Here is a 20,468-nt window from a genome sequence, read left to right as displayed (position 1 = left end):
CCAGCCCTCGGGGCATTTCTGTGCCCCCTCTGGCCCCACTCCAACAGCCCCGTGTCTGTCCCGTGCTGAGGAGCCCCGAGCTGGAGGCGGCGCTGCAGGGGGGTCTCACGGAGCGGGGCAGGGGGGCAGGACCCCCTCCCTCGCCCTGCTGCCCACGCTGCTGGGGATGCCGCCCAGGATAAAACTGACCTGTACAGAAAAGCCCTCTTTGTTTTCATGTGCCCTGACCTTAGTCTGTCTGCCTGTCTGTCCTTGGACTGGGAGTTCCTGGGATCAATATCGTCAATGTCTGTACATCACAGGCAGGAACACGAGTACAAAGTACTAAGAAATGCCCCAAGCTTTTCTTAATTAATTACAGACCCACTGACTCTTCCTAATAAGATCCACACACCCAACAAACACAATTAATGGGAGAAGTTAGGCAGTTAGGAATAAGTGGCCAGAGGGTGAAGCACAGCCTGGTGGGGGACCAGCATCCTCAGGGACAGCTCATTCTTTCCCATCTTCCTATTGCAGATTCTGTAACCATATGTGATAGATGACCTTTTCACTGAGACACCGAGGAATGCATCTGGAATCAGGGATGCGATAACTGATGGGTTCTCAAAGTAAAATGTGCAAGCTGGTGAAAAATGAAATTAATAATATTGTTGGTATAAGTAAAGCCAACATCTGAGGAGAGCAGGAGGCTCCATGTATCTCCAAGAACAGCTCGAGGCTTTCCCCTGTCTCAGGCGGATCCCAGCGCTACACCCTGCTCAGATTTGAGAAGGCAAACAGTTCGAAGGAGAGGGTAAATAAAAACCAGGGTGCTGGAGAACAAAGGATACCAACCTCGATGACACACAACTCCATCTTGTGCTGGTTATTTCTGCGCCCCAAACTCTTTGTCACACTTCTTCCTGAAAAACAGAAGAGTAATATCTGGATTTGTGACTTAAAATACCATTCCCCTTTAACGTGAACCACAGTAAAATACTGCCAAAGGATCTCTTAAACACCAGCCAAATCATTGAGCAGGACCACAAAGAGAGGATGAACGTGCACAAGCTGTCTGACCCAGCACAGCCCAGGAAGAAAGAATTAGCTGGGATTTGCAGCTGTAAAGCTTTGGTGCAAATTAGCAATCCTGGTGAGAACCGGCACTATGTGTTTTCATAGGGCTTTGCTAAAGTAACAAATTAATTGGTATTAATAAATAACTCATTTTCTTTCCTGTAGGCACTGGGAAGTCAAGTGGCACGCTCAGAGTTTCCTCGGTTCGGTGTCCTTCCAGATTTACAGGGTCAGTTTTAAAAGCCTGAGTGCCACTGAGAGAAATTTAAAGTAGATTTAGGACGCTCTGGATGGCTGTCTCGGGGTTTAGTCTGGGAAGTTTTCGGAGAAGGAGAAACCATCAGCTTTCTAATTATTCTGCCAAAATGCCAACTTGCAAGGTCTTTTTAGCTGCCAAGTACCAGAAACGAGCCCAAAGACAGCGCCATGTCCCGGTCTGACAGACCCCTCTAAGCAGGCAGGAGAGCCACTGCCTGCTCTGCCAGTTCTTACGGTCTCCTCTCAAGCTGCAGTCCCAGCTGAATACCTTTCACTGGTGGTGCTACCACATCCACTCCAGACTTGGGCCAAATATTCCTGCGGATCTGAACAAGAAAAAGCATGTGGATAAGGATATGCACTCAAAAGGCATCCCTAAACCAACCAACCATCCCCCAAATTCCTCTCTGGACTCTCTAGCAGCTCCAGGCTCCACTTACAAAAAGGGCAGGGGATCAGTGTTGGTAATTTATTCTTTTTAACCTTTTCCCTTTGCTGGATGCTGGAGAACTAAGGCAGAAGCGCCGCTGAGGGCTCACCATCCACCGTCTGAAGGGTCAAGTGATCACAAGCTTCTGAGACATTTCTCCAATCCCTCACCAAAATAGGCCCTCAGAAAGGAGCAGAAGCAAACATCCCCCTGGCCACCCACGACACCTCTGCACTGCCAGTGGGCTTGGCTCCAAGGCCATGTTCAAGCCCAAACTTGCTCAGCATTCATACAGCTTGGATGGAAAAGTGTCAGCTTTGGGTAAAGGCATAAGAAAAGAGAAAATATACGTCATTCTTCGGCATAGACCTAAAGACATCCTTGTCTGCAGAGTGGATGGAGCAGGCCCATCACCCGCCACTGGGTCTTCTGTCCGACACAAAGCAGCCAAGCAGTCTGGATCCATCTCACGTACCACAGGACGTGCTGGGAATGATAAGCTGCTGAATTACACTTGTACGCTTAGACACACAGGGAATAGGCATCAGAACACACTGAGTTCTCGCCGCCTTTCAGTCTGTGCCCCTGCACAGCTCTGCTGTGGCTGGAGGTGGCATAAGACCACCTGAGGGTCTCTGCAAGAACAACACACTCAATCAGAGCAACGTGGGGACTAATGCAAGGCATAGGCAGGGGTGAAAAGAGATTAAAAACATCATTAAAAAAAAAAAATCACTTTGTGTCACTCAGGCACGTCTGGGAAAAGGGCATTACAACGCTTGGCCAAGAAGAAGTTTGTCCTTGGTGAAGGGTGGTCCAGCAGCAGGACTGGGGACCTGCCACGGGGAGGGGGCGGCCGGCGGGGATCAAAGCCTTCTGCAAACCTCCCTGCGGATGACGATGCCCGGAGGCAGGTACAAACTGTAACGTTCCTCCCTGTGTGACAACGTTCACAGGAATTAGCATTTCACAGGAATGCGGGGATTTATTCTTCAAGGCCCGCCGTATCTGCGAGCGCTACAGCCCAAACACTGCACCAACAGAGCATGTGCTTGATAAGAACCCAGGAACAGATGCCAGCGGATTTAATGTGGGACAGGAGGCCCACTGCAGGTTTGCAGTCTGCTGGCAGGGTCAGCTGTAAATATTCCCTCACAATCAAAGGCATTCATCTAAGGATTACATGCTGGGGGCTTTGTGGTAAAGTAAATTTGCAACTAACAGGACCATTAATAGTCAGACAGTTTAGTTGGCTCGCTGGCTGCCATTTATTTTCCCCCCAGTCATTTTTACTACATCTAAATACCATGGGGATATGGGACTTGAATGATGTGGCCTAAGAAATCAGCTTAGAAGAAGTAGGAGAGGGGGTTACCTCCAACAAAGAGAGCTCAACGGGGATCGAACGGGGATATCAGTAGTGGGTAATGCCACTGAAGCATGTGAGCTGATTTCATAACCTGATGGAGATTAGCCTCTTCGGTAAGCAAGCAAACCTACGGAGGGATATGAAGTGTTGGTCCTATAGAGCATGTTCACAGGGGGGCTGTGTTTGAAAAGCTGAGGAGGGGAGGAGACACTTTGTCGGGTAAGGAATGGCTGTGAAACAAAGACACCATAGCCTGTTTTCACCCCAGTTTGATGCTCACAGAACAAAAATATCCAGAGCAAAAACTGTGCCACATAAGTAATATCTCCCTGCTCTGCAGCAAGCACTAAGTATGAAATAATTGGTGGCGTGATGGGATGATGACAACCCGCGAGGCACAGGGTGATGCAAGGATTAACCTGGGGTGTTATTTCACTGCAAGGCTGCCTCTCCAGGCCCGCAGACCCTTTGGGGGTGCAGTCAGCTCTGCACGCCCATCCGATATGTGGGTCCTCCCAGGGCCTTCGCCCCAGCTTGGTGCACCGTGAGGTTGCTGCCGTCCAAGCAGCCCTTCCCGCTCCCGGTTTGTTCTCCAGCCCCATCTCTACCCCTCCTCCCCCATCATCTCAGAAACAAATTAGGCAGAAGGAGCCAAGAGGGAAACTAATATCAGTCCCATTACATTCTACTTCCTGGGTTGTGTTTTATAACTGAAAAGAAAAACTGTTTTATAACCTAAAAAAAAAAAAGGGAACAATTCCTCTTCCTCCCCTCCTCCTCCTCTTCCTCTCCTGCAAATCCTACTCCCTCTTTCTTTGGAGAAAAGGAATGAAAATAGAGGAAAACCAGGAAGAATGGAGGGTGTCTAAAACACTCTCAGGTTTCTAAATGTGGAATTTAAAATTTGCACAATAGCCGTAATCACCCCGACACTGAATATCTGATCTAAAGCAATGAAATCAATCTTTGGCTTATGCCAATGAGCAATCCTTACAGGAGCATCTTTGACTCTTGTCGTGCCGTTGCTTGCAGTAACAAGCACCCCACGAACCCCAGAGCCACAATTTTTCCCCGTCAGGAGGACTCGCTGGAGCCAAATGCTCCACTTACACCTGCCTAGCGATGTGAAGGCGCCGGGATGCAATCTTAGCCGTGGGAGTACCGCACACATCCCTCCTGCAGCCACTCACCGAGGAGGTGGTACCCTGCCCCAGCAGCAAAACACTCTTTCTGCTGCTCTTTCCACAGCGGGTCATTCCTGGGAGAACGTGGGCTGCAACGTTGGCAGCGCCGTTCATGCACCGGCATGCTTTTTATTTTCCTTGTGATCTCCAAAGCCGCTCACACCAGAATTACTCTCCCTCTGCAGGGCTTTAAAGAGGTCGTGTGATGCTGTAGGATTTTCCCTTTTCTCTTAATACTCAGTTCTTGGATGGTGCGATTTCTGCAAGGAAAGGAGATGTCAATATGCTGATTTTAAAGACAGGGAAATAGGCACATTAATTATTTTGCAAAAGGCTCCTGACTTCAGTTTCCTTGCACAGGACAGTGACAGCCTGTTTCTATCAGGGATGCCGAGCTCCTGCGGAAGACACTGACCATACCCCAGGTCTGAGATGTTCTGCTCCTATGGAAACAGCATTGAAAGGGTCTCATTATTGGGTGCACGGACATGGAAACCTCTCAAATTAAATGCTGCCACTGAAAAAAACCTGTCTAATCCTTCCCCGAGATCACCAGCAGACTCCAGATCTTTAACTATTTTGGCATATTAATTTATATATCGTACCAATTATAGCTATTTGCTACTAAAAAAAGTTTAACTCCTCACATGTCCCACTTCTGCTCTCACTCACCGCTTTTGGTGCTGAAAAAGAGACCAGCCTCAGCCTCGGCCACCCAGCACCCACCTACAAAGAGCTTGTGATTACAGCTGAGCGGGACATTTTTCTATTTCCTATAAAAATATTCATGATTTCAGACATATTCCTGGTCTGCTTTTGGACTGACCCGCGATCTTTAGGAAATCGCAACGGGGATGGACAGAATAAGAGAGCTACAAAGACATGCCCAAGAACAGCCAGTCTCTCCCTGGGCATTGACCTGCTTGTACCAGCTGCTGGGACAAAGCCTCCAACACCCTAAAAGTGTGAGCCTGCAGCTCTTTTCAGGTGGACGATTCACCCTGGTTTACAATTTATTACTTATTACAATATGCAGAAATTCCATCTGAGAGCCACGACATCTTTCCCAGTGAAAAACTCTTCAAAACTAGGAATTTCTCCTTAAAATTATTGGGCTTAATAAACTGTTATTTTCCAAGCAGCTCTGAGTGGGGGAGCCCTCTTCGCCCCCCCAGCAGGCCATTAGGGTTACAGAGAGGTCAGAGCAGAGCCGCACTCTCTGCAGCGTTACGATGCCCATCACAACAGTTCCTGAGCATCTCCCCGGACAATCGTCACCTCTTGGCCGATGCAGCTGGGAATTATTTTGATGCACTTTTTTCCCTTGCTGTTGCTAAGCTATTCTCTACTGCTACTGACATTCTTGGAAGCCAGAGGCGAAGAGCAGGACCCCCCCTCCAGAGCCCAGCGTTGCACAGACAAAAGGAGGACACGTCCCCACCCGTCGCAGCTTTACAATGGCAAGAGGCAAAAGCTGAATGCAAAGGCAGGGGAGGAAGAATGAGAAGCCAGGGCAGTGACCGATGGTCTGGCAGGGTTTTCTTGGCACCAGGAATTTCTTCAAATGACGAAACATTTGGTGATGAGGCTTAGCTGATATGTTTCTTGCAGCAGTTAACTCTGGTGGTGGGCCAGAAGCTGAGAAACCTCTCTCTCCTAATTTTTTTAGGCCGCTGCTGTCAGGCTGCTGCTCCTCAAGAGGGACCACGCAGCTGCGGAGAGGCTGCGTCCCCAGCACGGGCCGCTCAAACTCACCCTCCCTGGGGAGAAGCAGTTACCATCACCTCCAGCCTCCTGAAACGGCGGTGCTCGAATAGCTCCCAGAACACATTTTTATTCCACTGCGTGAGAAATGAAGGGGTTCTGGGAATGATCCCCGGGAGAAGAGCAGCAGCCCCCAGGCATGACCTGCTGCACGCACGAGAGCTGCGAGAAAACCCTTTGGAATGGAATATTGCGGTTGGAAGGGACTTAACAGTGATCATCGGGGCCAACGGCCAACACACGCCGGGTCAGGAGGCGGCTGGGCTGAGGAAGGCACGTAGAGGTACAGGGTACGAAGCCGGATTAATTCTCTCCATCACTATCTACTAGCGAGGGTTAAAGCAACTCCTGTATGTGATTCCCCGTTACTTCCCTTGCTGGACTAGATTTAGGCCTTCATCTTTTCCTCCTCATCTCTGCCCGTCGTCTGCCTGCGCTTTTTTCCTGCCTTCTCCCCTGCCACGTTTATACACGCCAGGCGCCGGTGCCTCCTCCTTGCTTTCTGCTGCGAGTTCGGAGGGAAAGGGAAGGAGCCACGAGGCTGAGGAAGAAAAAGAGATCAGGAAAGCCGCGCGTCCGGGAGCATTACCTCATCTCCTCGCACCACGAGCGGCAAGGCGGCTGCAGAAGAAAATGAAATATCTTCTTACGGATCAGTCACTGGTAAAAATATGAACGATAAAAAGTAGGAATAAATAGTTTTTCATAAGAGAGGATTGAAAACTGTTTACAGACTCGCTAACGTGGCTGCAGAAGCTGATGGGCTGCAAGGTGGGCGATGCCTGCCGGTAAGTATCCGGTGCCCGTTAGGTCCAGAGCATCCTGAGTGGCAAAGAGCCGGAGGCTCCCACGGGTGGAGCTGAAAACCACAGACCCACGCTAGCACCGAGGTCAGTGGGCGCTGCCATGCTCCCCCAGCCCTTTGCCATGCTGCTTCACCCACCTGTGACCACCCTGACGGGCTCACCCACCCCCTGCCCCACTGGGGACCCACCTGTGACCACCCTGGCAGGCTCACCCACCCCCCACGCCACTGGGGACCCACCCATGATCACCCCGGCGGGCTCACCCACCCACACACCCCTACCAGGTCCCCCACCATGGGGGAACACACTCGTGACCACCCCAGCAGGCTCACCCACCCATACACCCCCACTGGGTCCCCCACGTGGTGGACCCACCTGTGACCATCCCAGGGTGCTCACCCACCCCCCACACTGGGGACCCACCACACGGGGAGCCACCCATGACCACCCCAGGGGACTTACCCACCTGGGGACCCACCCGTGACCACCCTAGCGAGCTCACCCATGCCCCACACTGGGGACCCACCACACGGGGGAGCCACCCGTGACCACCCCAGGGGACTCACCCGCCTGGGGGACCCACCCGTGACCACCCTAGCGAGCTCACCCACCCCCCACACTGAGGACCTACCACACGGGGGAGCCACCCGTGACCACCCCAGGGGACTCACCCGCCTGGGGGACTCACCCGTGACCACCCCAGCGGGCTCACACCCCCCCCCCACTGGGACCCCACCCGTGACCACCCCGGCGGGCTCACACCACCCTCCCAACCCCCCCGGGACCCCACCCGTGACCACCCCGGTGGGCTCACACCACCCCCCCAACCCCCCCGGGACCCCACCCGTGACCACCCCGGCGGGCTCACACCCCCCCACACTGGGACCCCACCCGTGACCACCCCGGCAGGTCCCCTCCCCCCCAACCCCCGCGCACCCCGCCGGGTTCCCCCGCAGCGCAGCTTTCCCGCCGGCCATCCCCACGCGTGAAGGCCGCGCCCCGCCCCGCCCACGCGTGGCCCTTCCATTCACGCTCCCCGTGACGTCACGGAGGGCGTGACCAATCGGAACGGCGCTTCGCGCCGGCGCCGCCTGGGCCGGCCCCATCGGGCCACGACCACCCGCCCCCCGAGCGGCCTCTTAAAGGGCCCCGCCGCCCCGCGGAGCCCCGCCGTCCGTCCGTCCCTCCCTCCAGTCCGTCCTTCCGAGCGATGAGGAGGCTCGTCCTCCTGCTGTGCACCGGCGCGACCTGTTGCATCGCGGCGGGAGGCGCTCCGCGGGTGGCGGAGGCTGCGCTGCTGGATGGAGGTGGGTGAGCGCGGTCCCACGCGGGACAGGGGGCCGCGGGTGGGGGGTGGGGTGGGGTGGGACGGGACCAGCTCCGATCCTCCGGAGGCGCTTGGCTGACCCTTCTGGTGGTTCGCAGATGCCACCGTCGCCCAGCTGCTGGAGGATGGACAGACGCGTGCGCCGGCACCGAAGCCACAGGTGAAATTCAACCTCCGGTCCTCGGCGGACACCGAAGAGGATGGTTGCACGCTCGCCGTTGGCCAGCGCGAGCGGCTGGAGGACTGCAGGTTCAACGCGACAGCCAAGACCTTCTTCATCATTCACGGCTGGACAGTGAGTACGGAGCAGCCCGCGTGGCTCTAAGCGACGCTCAGCGCTCAGGCTGTCGCCTTAGAGAGAGCGGATTGCCCTGCCCATGGTCCCTGTGCGACAGCCTCTAGAATAGCTGGGATTTGGGGCAATTGTGCGCATTTTGAGCACTATGGCCTCTTAGTAGCTGCACCTGAGGTCTCTGGAGCGAAGGGGGTGGGGGTGGGTCATGCTCTGTGAATCCCAGACTGGCGGGGGTTGGAAGGGACCCCTGGAGCTCACCCCGTCCCACCCCTGCTGGAGCAGGCACCCCCAGAGCAGGGGCACAGGGCCGCGTCCAGGCGGGGGGTGAATGTCTCCAGGGAAGGGACCCCACAGCCTCTCTGGGCAGCCTGTGCCCCTGCTCTGGCACCCCACAGCAAAGGGGTTTTTTCACTCAACTCCTTCCCAAGTGCCCAAGATCACCTCATATCTTCACCTCATATCTGTATAATGTGAGCACAGTGAAGGGAACCTGAGATTTTTTTCCCTAAAAATAAAACTAACCGCTAAGAAGGTGACATTTGGCTTGATGCACATATAGACTTTGTGAGCTCAGCTGCATGTCCACAGTCTTGACTTCTGCTACCTGATCTCCTCAATAAGGAAAGAATACAGACAGGCTTTATCAAGCTTTCTTCTGCATTTGATGTGGCTGAGCGTATGGAACTAGGAGAGTTATCAGCTCTAACCAGGGCTTATAAAAACAGCAGTGCCACGACTGGAAAATAATTTTGCATCTGCCAGAATTTCTGAAACTCTTGAGAAAAAGAGAAATACAGTGGCATGAAACAAGTACCTTTCCCTCCTCCCTTAAGAGGCAAGGTGGCTAATTACATCCAGAGTCTCTCAAAACCTATTTTTCTTACACTATTAGTGCAGCGCTGAGAAGTTTGGGGGTTGCAGAGGAGCTTACAGCTGGAGCAGAACATGTAAATGGTATACAAATATCTGCAAATGTGTAATTTTGGTCCCGTAAACTGGAAACTAACACCTGAAATCTCTTTCTAGATGAGTGGCATGTTCGAAACTTGGCTGGGCAGCTTGGTATCTGCTCTTCAAGAGAGGGAGAAGGATGCCAACGTAGTCGTGGTGGATTGGCTTTCGCTTGCCCACCAGCTCTATACCGATGCCGTCAACAACACGCAGATCGTTGGAAAAAGCATAGCGAGGCTGCTTGACTGGTTACAGGTAACACGTAAGAACAGTCTCTGTTGTAATGCTCCGCGAGGGATTGTTGCACAAGGGAACGGCGTATAACACCAGCTCTGAGGCTCACAAGTGGGGAAGGCTCTGGTGTAATCCAAAGCCCAAGGCTTGGTGGAGCAATGGCTCATAGCTAAGGTGCCGTGCTCGCGCAAGCAAGCACTGCAGCGCTTTCCTGGGAGTCGCTGCTTTGCGGCACGCTCAGATCAGTGATGTTGAAGCGGACTTCAGTTTTAAGAGTCCTCTCTGAGCGATGTGAACTCAGGAGTTGGGTGTTTGAAGTCAGTGTTGGTTTGGCAAGAGGGTGGAAAAAGAGAAAGGCCCATAGGGCTACGCTTGGCATTCGGCTCCGTGGCCAGTAGCGAGGCTCTTCTGGCAGCTCCCTGCGGACAAAGTCCTCCATCTGCTGCTCAGACAAAGCATATCATTTTAGGGGTTGGAAGGTAGGTACTATGACTGGGGGCACACCACAAGTGCCATCCAAACCATTCGACCCCTACCTGTCTTGACAGAAGAACAAAGCATGCTTGTCAGCCCCATCCTTCAATCTGTTCTTAGAATTGGACTTCAGAGTCCTGTGGATAGCAGCGATGCCAGATGGCCTGAAAGACAAGGCAGCAAATGATCGTATCTTTTTATTCCTTGCAGGAGAACCCGCTTTTCCAACTCGAGAACGTCCACCTGATCGGGTACAGCCTGGGTGCCCACGTCGCTGGCTTTGCTGGTAACCACGTCCATGGGACCATAGGCAGGATTACGGGCAAGTGGCTTTCTGAGCAGTCTCTTACTTATCCTTTGCAGCAGCGAGTTTCCCCGAAGAAGGTCATTGCCTGTGCTGCCGTGATGTTTTGGGCTTGCTTAGTCAGAAATGACAAGTTTCCTACCTCTAGTGGCAGTGGGAAGTACGGGTCTCTTGACATGAGAAAGTACCTTAATTTTGAACCCCAAATGGAGGGCAGGCTCAATGAAAAACCTTTCAGAGGACAACCTGACCTTGAGTATATTTGAATTTAAATGCGGGTTCAAAACCAGTCCAGCTCAAAATCTTACTATCCAAATCCTAAGCCTTTGAGTGATACTGGTTTTGTAGTTATAGCTCATAAATTAATGGAAGTGAGAGCTATTGGGTGCAGTTTGTACCATGGGATGTTTAGTTAAAAAAACCAACCAAGCAAACAAAAACTAAAAAAAAAATAATCTCAACCCCTTATTCTGAAAATACCTTGAAGAGAGTTCTGACTGCAGAGGAAAGCTGATTTCATCATGTGAGAACTTAGGGCTTGGTCCAAGGGACTGCATAAAGTGTTTAAAGGTGACACTGGCAGTAAGAATTCCTCAGAGCCTAGCAGCAAATAGCTGCATTTAGTTATTAGTCCCTCTGTATGTCCAGTATGAAAATTGATTAAACATAACCAAGGCAGCTTTAGCTACCAACAGTCTCTGTGGGATGCTAGACCTCTTCTGGTGTTGAGTCACCTGCTGCCACTCAAAGTATCTCTTCACTGTGACCTAGCAAAGACTCATTGCTTCCAACAGGCAATGTGAAGCCATCGCTGTAGAGCAAACTGGTATTACTACTGGGTTGTATTGCACCAAAAGTGGTATGGGACATCTTCACTTGTTCCCTCCGTGAGCCCATGGTGACAAGATCTTGGGTATTTGCAATGAAGCAGGGACTGTCTGTGTAGCACCTGGTTAGGAGGGCTGCTAGCAGCAGGCTCCTGGCTATATTCTGTATGAAATAACCCAATTTCTTCCTTGGCATCTTACATACTGTCTCTAACACCAGGCTTGGATCCGGCTGGCCCTATGTTTGAAGGAGTGGACCCTAGCAAGCGCCTCTCCCCCGATGATGCTAACTTTGTGGATGTCCTACACACCTACACAAGGGAAACTCTAGGTGTTAGCATTGGGATCCAGATGCCTGTAGGCCATGTTGACATCTACCCCAACGGCGGAGACTTCCAGCCTGGCTGTGGATTAAGTGACGTCTTGGGAGCAATCGCCTATGGGAGTAAGTTCTCGGTACTTGTTTTGCCTCTGGTCAGCGCAGACACCTCACAAATAGACTTGGGTTGATGCTGGGGGATGGTCTGATTTACAAGAGCAGAGAAAACTATATTTTCCTTCTGAACTGCCTGTACTACTCAAGATAGTTGCTAGGGACTAGACCTGCTTTTAATTCTGAGGTAGCGTGTTCTCACTCTAACATCTGATCGTAAGCTGTGGTCGTCTTATGCTAGGTCTAGAATCTTCTTTAAATCTCTTTTCATGGTAGGGACTAAATGACAAGCCCTTTTCAAGTGTCTTGCACTAATCTCTTGATTTGCTAGTGTTTGAAAAATGGTCAAGTTTGGCTGCGCTCAACTTACATTGGGCTACAAAAAAATATAGCTCACTATCTTATCAGCCACAAGAGTGACAAATGCTTAAACAAAATGTATCCCTTGCAACTCTGCTTCTCTAGCAATTGGTGAAGTTGTTAAATGTGAACACGAGCGGTCGGTGCACCTCTTTGTGGACTCCCTTGTGAACCAAGATAAACAAAGCTTCGCATTTCAATGTACCGATTCCAGTCGCTTCAAGAAGGGCATCTGCCTGAGCTGCCGGAAGAACCGCTGCAATGGCATTGGATACAATGCCAGAAAAACACGGAACAAAAGAAACAGCAAGATGTACTTAAAAACAAGAGCTGACATGCCATTCAAAGGTACGCTTTCCCTCATAAAAAGAGCATAAACGGACCCCTAGGAGTGGACACCCAAAGTCAATGTTGGGAAAGATGTAGAGGGAGAAGAAGAGTAGCATCGTTAGGACCCAATGAAATGGCAGGGAGATGTGCCAGGGGAGGGATAGGTTGGACATTAGGAGAAGGTCCTTCCCCCAGAGGGTGGTGGAGCCCTGGAACAGGCCCCCAAGGGAGGCATCACGGCACCAGCCTGGTGATATTCCAGAAGCACCTGGACAAGGCCCTCAGAGACATGGTGTGAATTTGGGGTGTCCTGTGCAGGGACAGGAGCTGGACTCGATGCTCCTTGTGGGTCCCTTCCAGCTCAGGGCGTTCTATGGTCCTATGATCACTTCAAAGCAGCACAGAGCCAGGCATTAGTCTTTTGCTGTTACCTGGCTGCATTGCTGTGCTGTGGCTCCTTCCTCCATGTAAAATCAGCAGGGCTCTGGCCATAAGGACACTCTGCCTTTTGAGCAGGATTATAGCTTACACATGTCATACTCGCATGGCCACTCCAACCTTAGATCAGTGTAAGGTTTGGGGAGCCCTCCTCAGGGTGGATCTGCTGCTGTTGTGTGTCAACTTTGTAATCAGTAAGGGCAGGAAAAAGTGATCGATGATGCCTCAGTAAATACACAGTCTAGCCTTTGTCAGCCAACACTATTTCACAAAGAGCGATGCTGAACAATGTTGTCTCTTGACAAACTTGGTTCCATCTATGCTCTCCTTGTTTCTCTCTAGTCTACCATTATCAGATGAAAATGCACGTCTTCAGCTACAAAACCTTGGGAGAGGCTGATCCCACTTTCTCCGTCACCCTTCACGGCACCAATGGAGACTCTGAAGCTCTCCCTTTAGAAATGTAAGTAAGCTGGGCTGTTGCACTTGCTTAGGTGAGAAGGCCACTGGGACTAGACAAGGTGGCATCGCCCTTTTTCCCCCGGTAACGCTAGCATTGCACCTGAGCCTAGCAGCCTCACTTTATCACCAGTCAGAAAAGCTTTTCATCCAGTAACTTCATTATATTTTATTGCTGAGAAAGCAATTTGATGTGCCCAGTCCTCTATATACTAGCCTTCATGGCTCATTGTTCATGTACTTTGTTTTGCTTTTCCCCTCTGCCACTTGGGTATAGTCTGAAAGCACCCATATCTCCAGAGGAACTGTTCATCTCCTTTAGCCTCTCCCAGAAGAAACTCAAAGCATGAAATTCACCTTTAAGCTATGGAAGGGTGGCTGAGCCAAATAAATGATGCACTGCATTGAACCAGCTATCCAAGGTCACTTTCTTCAGTGTAATCTGTAATCAACTGGTGACAGTTGAACATTGAGCACTTGATAAGCTTCAAAGGGCTGAGTTTAACTTCTTGCATGGAATGAATGAGTGTCTGGCATGTTTCCATAAGGAAGAATGTTGTGTCTCTGCTTGTCTTTCAGGCTTGATGAAATTGGCCTAAATGCTACTAACACTTTCCTGGTCTATACTGAAGAGGACATAGGCGAACTTTTAAAAATACAGCTCACCTGGCAGGGAACATCTCAGTCATGGTATGATCTGTGGAAAGAGCTGAAGAGCTACTGGTATCGGCCTGTGAAGTCTTCCCAGGAACTGCATATCAGACGTATACGTGTGAAATCCGGGGAAACACAACAGAGGTAATAGTTGTGTTAGGCTGCACGTAAGCTGACTCAAAACTTCAATCAGAAGGAGAAATATTCAGAATCTGGTGAGAAAAGTTGGTGTTTTGAACTTAGCTGGTACCTTGAACTCTCTCCTCTCTGGTGTTACCAGCTAATGCTCCCTCATGGTGTAGGAGAATGGGTTACTTGCCAGCAGGAGGTTGCAAACTAGGCTTTAGGCAAAACTAGTCACTGCAGATCAGATCTTTTGCTCTATTTAGCTAGTGTGACACTGTCTTGCCTGCCCTTGGGGACTAAATTAGCCTACTTCAAGATGGCTTAGATCATACCTGAAGGGTTAAAGTACTGAATGCCAAAAATACTGAAGCATAGATGGGCACAGATATTATTTCCATGCATAATGTGCTGATTTGGCACAACAAGCTAGACCTAAAACTGCAACCGGTAACATGGTGACACCAACTCCTTAAGCACTATGTTGCTCCTTCCAAGATCTCTGTAACTGGAAAGCTACCTCAGCAACCAGCAAGTAAAGCTGCCAAGCACTCCCAAATCTGTACAAGTCTCCCAAATCCCAAACTGCGCTCCCAAAATTGAAAAGTTCATGTTGTTCTGAAGGCAACCCAGATCTGTCAAAGAACAGCAGTTAATATTAATAATTTCCCCACCTTTCTGTAAATAAGCATCACCTATCATCTGTAAGGTACTCTGCATCCTAGCTTCTACAGTCTATGAGAGATAGGGGTAGTAGAAGCAAAGATCCCCAAATAAAATACTAAAGTAGGAAATAAAACAGCCATTCAAGAGGCTAACGGTATATCGGGATGCTCCACGGGAAGGATGTCAGGTCAAACAACTTGTCCTAGATTTAGCTGCAATTCATGTTATTTGTTAATCATGGAGACAACAGGTACCTTCTCTTTACTTCCGATTCCTCCTCCTAGGTTTGCATTCTGTGTGGAGGATTCCCAGCTGACCAGTATATCTCCTGGTAAAGAGCTCTGGTTTGTGAAGTGCTCAGGGGAATGGCAAAAAAGGTAGGGAAAATCAGCTAAGAGAAATCCTGATGCATGTGGCTGTGCTGGGATGAGTGGAGCCAGGCTGTGGTTTGCTTGTTTGTTGGGTTTGGGGTTTTTTTTTGTTCAGACTCCTGGAACCTTTTTTTTTTTTTTCAAAAAAAAAGGCTAATAAATTCTAGGCCAAGATTCCCAGTTATTGGACTTCATTTCCACATATGCCTTGACTATCACTAACTAGGTGATATTATCCTCACTTCTGATCTTGGTTTGTCATCTTGTACCTTTACATACTTACTACCAGATTGGCATAATTATCCCTGGGCCTAAAGAACCTGTCTGCTTGCTATTGTGGTAGATGCTAAAAATGAGGTGCTACCAATACCCAAGATCCTTGCAATAACAGAGAATTAGAGGCGTGTATTAACTGCCCTGTAAAGCAGAGGAAAGCTGGGAGTGCAGGGGAATTTCCTCAAAGACCGTTTCAGCCTAGTAGATGATCTTGACCTGCCAAGAAATCTCTTGATCAAGTGTGGGCTCAACTACATGAGCAAGACACAGCTGAGGACTTGCCACAGTGTTACAGTAGTGACTCCTACTGCTTTACCTCTAGCTATGGTGATCTCTTCTGGTTCAGGAGAGTGCAGACTTAACCATTGCCAGAGCATCTCAGCCCTGCTTAACCTTTTGGGGACTTTCCAGACACCTAGGATCAGTCCTCAGAGCATGACTTCCAGTAAGTCTGGTCCCAGCAGTGTCAGCTTGATTGCTTCAGACCGCCTCTGGTCATGTTTTGAATGAATCCCCGTTCATTTGACTAAATTATCATCTCCTTCAGATGAAGCCCAGCCTCTTGGCCTCTCTTAAATATCAATTTGTAAACTTAGAGTTTTGTCGCTTCTAATCTGGAGACAAAGTGCTTGTTAGGACTAGCAAAGCCCTGTGGAAGTCATGCTTTGCACAACCCTCTTAGGCCTCCTCTGAGCTCAGCTCAGAAATGCGAGCTGGTACTGCTCCAGGCTTGGCAGAGACTAGCAAGCTGCGCTACATACAGTAGCAAACAATCCTGTGAATGAAACCCCTGTGCAAAAACTTGTTGCTCTGCCACAAGCCTTGAAAGATCAACTAAATATTCCTGCAGGTCCAATAAAAGGCTGTTTTGATATGCTTCTCTGTAACCCCCATAAAACAGAATTGCTGGCAGATGTGCCCTTCCTGCTTTACTCGTGGCATACAGCTTTTGCACGAGGCAGAGGAGCAGATCTGAGCTCCAAAGTACTAAGGTTTCTAGGAAATGAGCCTTCCTCCCAGAAATCATGAGCAGTTACTTGCTGTTCAGCTCTCCGTTCCTACCAAATCACTGGAATATTATAGTTCCCTACTTGGAGACTGAGTCTGCAAACACCTGCCCACCCTGAATGGATCTGAACAGGCAGAGTCTAGTGTCAAGACCTGTAATTTCTGTTTGCAGCCTACTTCCATGCATAATGTCTGCTTCAGGCTCTCATTGAGTAGCTACTGAGTAAAGTGCTCCTTTGACAGAAAAAAACACCAACTTGTACTGTCTAAACCTGTTCTTAGTGTCCTAGAGTTATTAGGAATATTTTTTTGCTCCTTTTAACTTCTACATTTAACTAGATTTTTTTCCCCTCTGTTTTTCCCAGATCTGTCTCGAATTTGCTCTGAAAACTTCTCTGAAGACTCACAGCTGAGCAACCTACGTGCATGAAGACTACGCAGGTGGAAAAATGCTCTGGCAAAAATCTGGCTTGGTAGCTCTTAAAGCAACTAGCTCTTCAGGACAAGACACCTTGGATCAGAGGCAAGAAACTGAGGAGCAATCGATGGACTGTGGTCCTAGAATTAGGATAACTAAAACCACGTTCTCCCTTCCCCAAAGATCCTGGTTTGTGCATTTAGCCTTACCTTGACCTGTTACACGCTGCATTTCCTGCCTGCTCCCGCTACCCAGGGCTACAGATGAGATCTTCACAGATGTAGACCTCAGCAATGATCTTCTGGTCTGCCTGCCAGTGGAGTTGAGAAGACAACCATGCTAACTGCCCATCGGGCTGTTGGCGACAGAGCTGCCAAGAACAAATTAGTGTCTAGCGAGTTACCGTGGGTCCGATAGCACTGTGGGCTGTTGAAGATGAGACCAGCACAGGTCAAGTGTGAAGGGTTGCTCAGGGGAGGGGTGGGCATAAGCAAAATGACACTTAACTTCTTAAGTTGTCCTTTGCTTGCCTTAAATAATCTGTTCTGCGTCTGGCTGATACTGAAAACTCAATTTATTACCTTAGAAGAAGGTAGTACTCAGTTCTCCGCGTACCTAGGGCAAAGCACGGTGCAGGTGGCAGGTGATGGTGTTGGCAGCTGCTCCTTGCTCCCCAGTCAGCGTCGGCAGCAAGACTGTCCGCTCCCATGTCCTGCTCTGTAAGAGGCAAATGGCAGCTGCCCGTCTACTGATTGTAGATGAAGACGACGATGAACCGTACCGCTTCAGGAGAGCTTTGCACCAGTCCTCTTAACTGAGAGTGTGTTCGCCTCTGTTCAGGTGCTGTTGTAGTACCAGTACATAAATACTCTGCATAAAAATAAGGTCTTAGTTAACTGAGCCAAACAGATGACATCCTACCCTCATTGCCACAACGTCCTGGTTGGACCCTTGGGTGCCAGATGGGCTTTGCTCCGAGTCTGATGCTCCCTACAGCTGTCCTGGTTGGTACAGCAGAGTGGACATTGTCAGAGGTGAACCAGATTGGGTTTTTTATTTTTGGAAAGAGACTTTGTGTAAGGTTGTTCAGCCTGGGGAAGGGAAGGCTGCGGGGAGACCTTATTGTAGCCTTCCAATATTTAAAGGGGGACTATAGGAGGGATGGGGGCAACCTTTTTAGCAGGGCCTGTTGTGACAGGACAAGGGGTGATGGTTTTAAGCTAAGGAGGGGAGATTTAGGCTGGATATAAAGAAGAAAGTTTTTTTTACTCTGAGGGTGGTGAAACACTGAAAAAAAGTTGCCCAGAGAGGTTGTGGAGACTCCATCCCTAGAACCATTCCAGGCCAGGCTGGACAGGGCTCTGAGCGACCTGATCGAGTTGAAGATGTCCCTGCTCACTGCAGGGGGTTGGACTAGATGGCCTCTGAAGGTCCCTTCCAACCCAAACCATTCTATGAGAACCCTTGAACACTTCTGGCATGCAGAAAGGCAGTCTCAAAAAATGGTGTTGCCAGGGGGTGCAAGCCCTTCCGAGGCTTGCAATTCTCTGTGTTCTCAGAGAGCTTCAATCCAACCAAAGCAAGCCCATTTGGAGACCTTTTTCCCTCCCCCCCCCCATGGTTTTATGCAAAGGTTTCAATCACCAAAACTTTCAGTAATTATCTGACTTGCCACCGTGCCATACTTAGACTGGTTTCAAAGCCCTATTTGTATATTATGTTTTTGTATGACTCAAAATATAATTTATTTCATATACTGTACATATGTAAAGTTGTAAACATTTGACTTAAGTAACGGTTTTTATAAGCCTTAAGACAAAAAATAAAGTGCTCTGAAAATCAGTGAAGTCTCGTTATTGATCTACCACAAGCTTTGACGTGCCTTGCCAGAACAGCAGCACACTGCCATTTGTCCCTTTCCTGCAGGTCACCGAGGACATGAAGGCAAAGCAGCAACCAGGTGGGTGCTGGCAAATAGGTGCCCTCACCCCGCACCCTCCTTCCAAGTCCTCTCCAGGCTGTGTTGCCGAGGTAGGCTTGTTCCCTCCACCCAAGCAGCACCAAGTGCCTTCAGGAGCGGATCAAAGTCACTCTGTATCTACTCCCATGTTGCAGCTCCTGAAATGTCCATCCTACAACATGACAAGTTTACTTCTAGCTTTAGCCTAGCCCTGAGACCATGATTTCAACAGTGCCCAAGGGATCGTTGTGTTTTTTCTTGGCAGAGTAAATATTGCAAAATAAAAATCCCTGCCTGGGTAGTAACAGAGGGGGTTTCTGCCTGGCCCTTCCCCACACTGGCTATAAGGCATACTCGAGCAGGGGAGACTACCAAGAACATTAACCTTTCCTTCTCACCCTGTTTTCTTTCAGCCATAGCAATACCACTACTGCTTTTGGCTGGGGGAAGGCAAGATTTTGGGTTACTTGCTCTCTGTGGCTACTGCGGTAGACTCCAGAAAGACCATTGCTGCTGTGCTGGGCTAGCCAGGACAAGTTAGGACAAATTCCCTCTTTTCTGTTAACTTCCTGTATTAATACTTTTTTCCCCCTCCATCGAATGTCATTTCCCGCCCCCCTCCAAAATGCTTCACCTTTGCTCGACTTCAATCATTAGCCCATTAGTGAATGCTTGTAAGAAAACTTAACCAAATCTGGTCACTAACAGGTTTTCCCAGCTTTTCCCAGTAGCCGCACCATCGAATTCAAGGAAACCTCTTCACGCTTTGCTTATCTCTGGCACAAATCCAGCAGCAACAGAAGGACTTTGCAAACAAAGTAAATACCTCCAAGCTGCGGAAGACACACATGAAATTTAGTTAACCTTTTCCTATGAAAAGCCCAGCAGTGGCTGGGCTGCAAGGAAAACTACCTTTATAGATTCAGCAGAGCGATGGGGAAGCTGTTTGACTCTTGTAGGGTCCTTAATTATTCTTCACCCCAGAGCTGGAGGGGTTTTTCTGACATGTTCCTGTGGTGTTACCTTCCACCCTGTGCAAAGATGGGAGGACACCAATACCATAAGTCATTTACACGCGTGGCAGCTTATTGTGGTTTGTTGGGCTAGATGACCTCTACAGGTCCCTTCCAACTTAAACCATTCTATGATCACTTCCTGTGCAGTGATGGGCTAAGCTGCAGCGCTCCTGCAAGTGACGCATTCCCAGTTAAATCAGAAGTGATGTGTCCAGCCATTTGGGACTCATTTTTTTTGCATGCTACCCCTTGGACACAGCTGCAGTGCGAGGGGTGGCATCTCTCGCAGATGATCCTCCTGCAAGGACAAGCAAGAGCTGGCCCGTGACATCCACCTACTCACTACAAGGAAAAGGGTGAAGAATATAAGCTCACAAGAGAAGAAGAACAGGCTACAGCTCTTTCACATCCATGGGCATCCCCTTGAGGCACCTGGCCCTTCACACAGCAAATGTGGGCTCCCAAAAGCATCGCTTCTGCCGCTCCACATTGAGAGTAGCATCACACCTCCTGGCACGTGAACTCACAGCTCCCCAAGTTATGAGCTTGGTTGTGCATTAAGCAAGTGAAAAAAACAAAGAGAAGGGGCCATTTTTTTTCTGAAGTATCAAATGATTATAGCATCAGTACAGCAGGCACCCCCCAAATCTATGCCAGGCAGGGCTGAGGCTACA

At 49.7% G+C, this 20,468-nt stretch overlaps 1 protein-coding gene and 1 long non-coding RNA gene across 2 annotated transcripts; one reads left to right on the top strand and one right to left on the bottom strand.

Moving 5' to 3' along the window:
• Positions 1-629: 629 nt before the first annotated feature.
• Positions 630-2,732, bottom strand: LOC135310512 (uncharacterized). Its single transcript, XR_010370595.1, has 2 exons — positions 1,461-2,732; positions 630-905 (listed from the first exon to the last, which is right to left on the bottom strand). It is a non-coding gene; the product is annotated as an uncharacterized LOC135310512 (long non-coding RNA).
• Positions 2,733-7,968: 5,236 nt separating this feature from the next.
• On the top strand, positions 7,969-18,660 carry LIPG (lipase G, endothelial type). The gene is made up of 10 exons (XM_064438475.1): positions 7,969-8,177; positions 8,296-8,492; positions 9,519-9,698; positions 10,362-10,473; positions 11,503-11,727; positions 12,181-12,423; positions 13,186-13,306; positions 13,882-14,100; positions 15,030-15,122; positions 16,766-18,660. The coding sequence occupies exons 1-10, from the start codon at positions 8,081-8,083 to the stop codon at positions 16,785-16,787; spliced, it is 1,509 nt and encodes a 502-aa protein (XP_064294545.1). The 5' UTR covers positions 7,969-8,080; the 3' UTR covers positions 16,788-18,660.
• The last annotated feature ends 1,808 nt before the right edge of the window (positions 18,661-20,468 follow it).

The sequence above is a fragment of the Phalacrocorax carbo genome, chromosome Z, assembly GCF_963921805.1.
Source record: "Phalacrocorax carbo chromosome Z, bPhaCar2.1, whole genome shotgun sequence".
NCBI classification, from domain to species: Eukaryota; Metazoa; Chordata; class Aves; order Suliformes; family Phalacrocoracidae; genus Phalacrocorax; species Phalacrocorax carbo.
The sequence above is the reverse complement of the archived record's forward strand: the minus strand, read 5'-3'. Positions and strand labels throughout refer to the sequence as shown.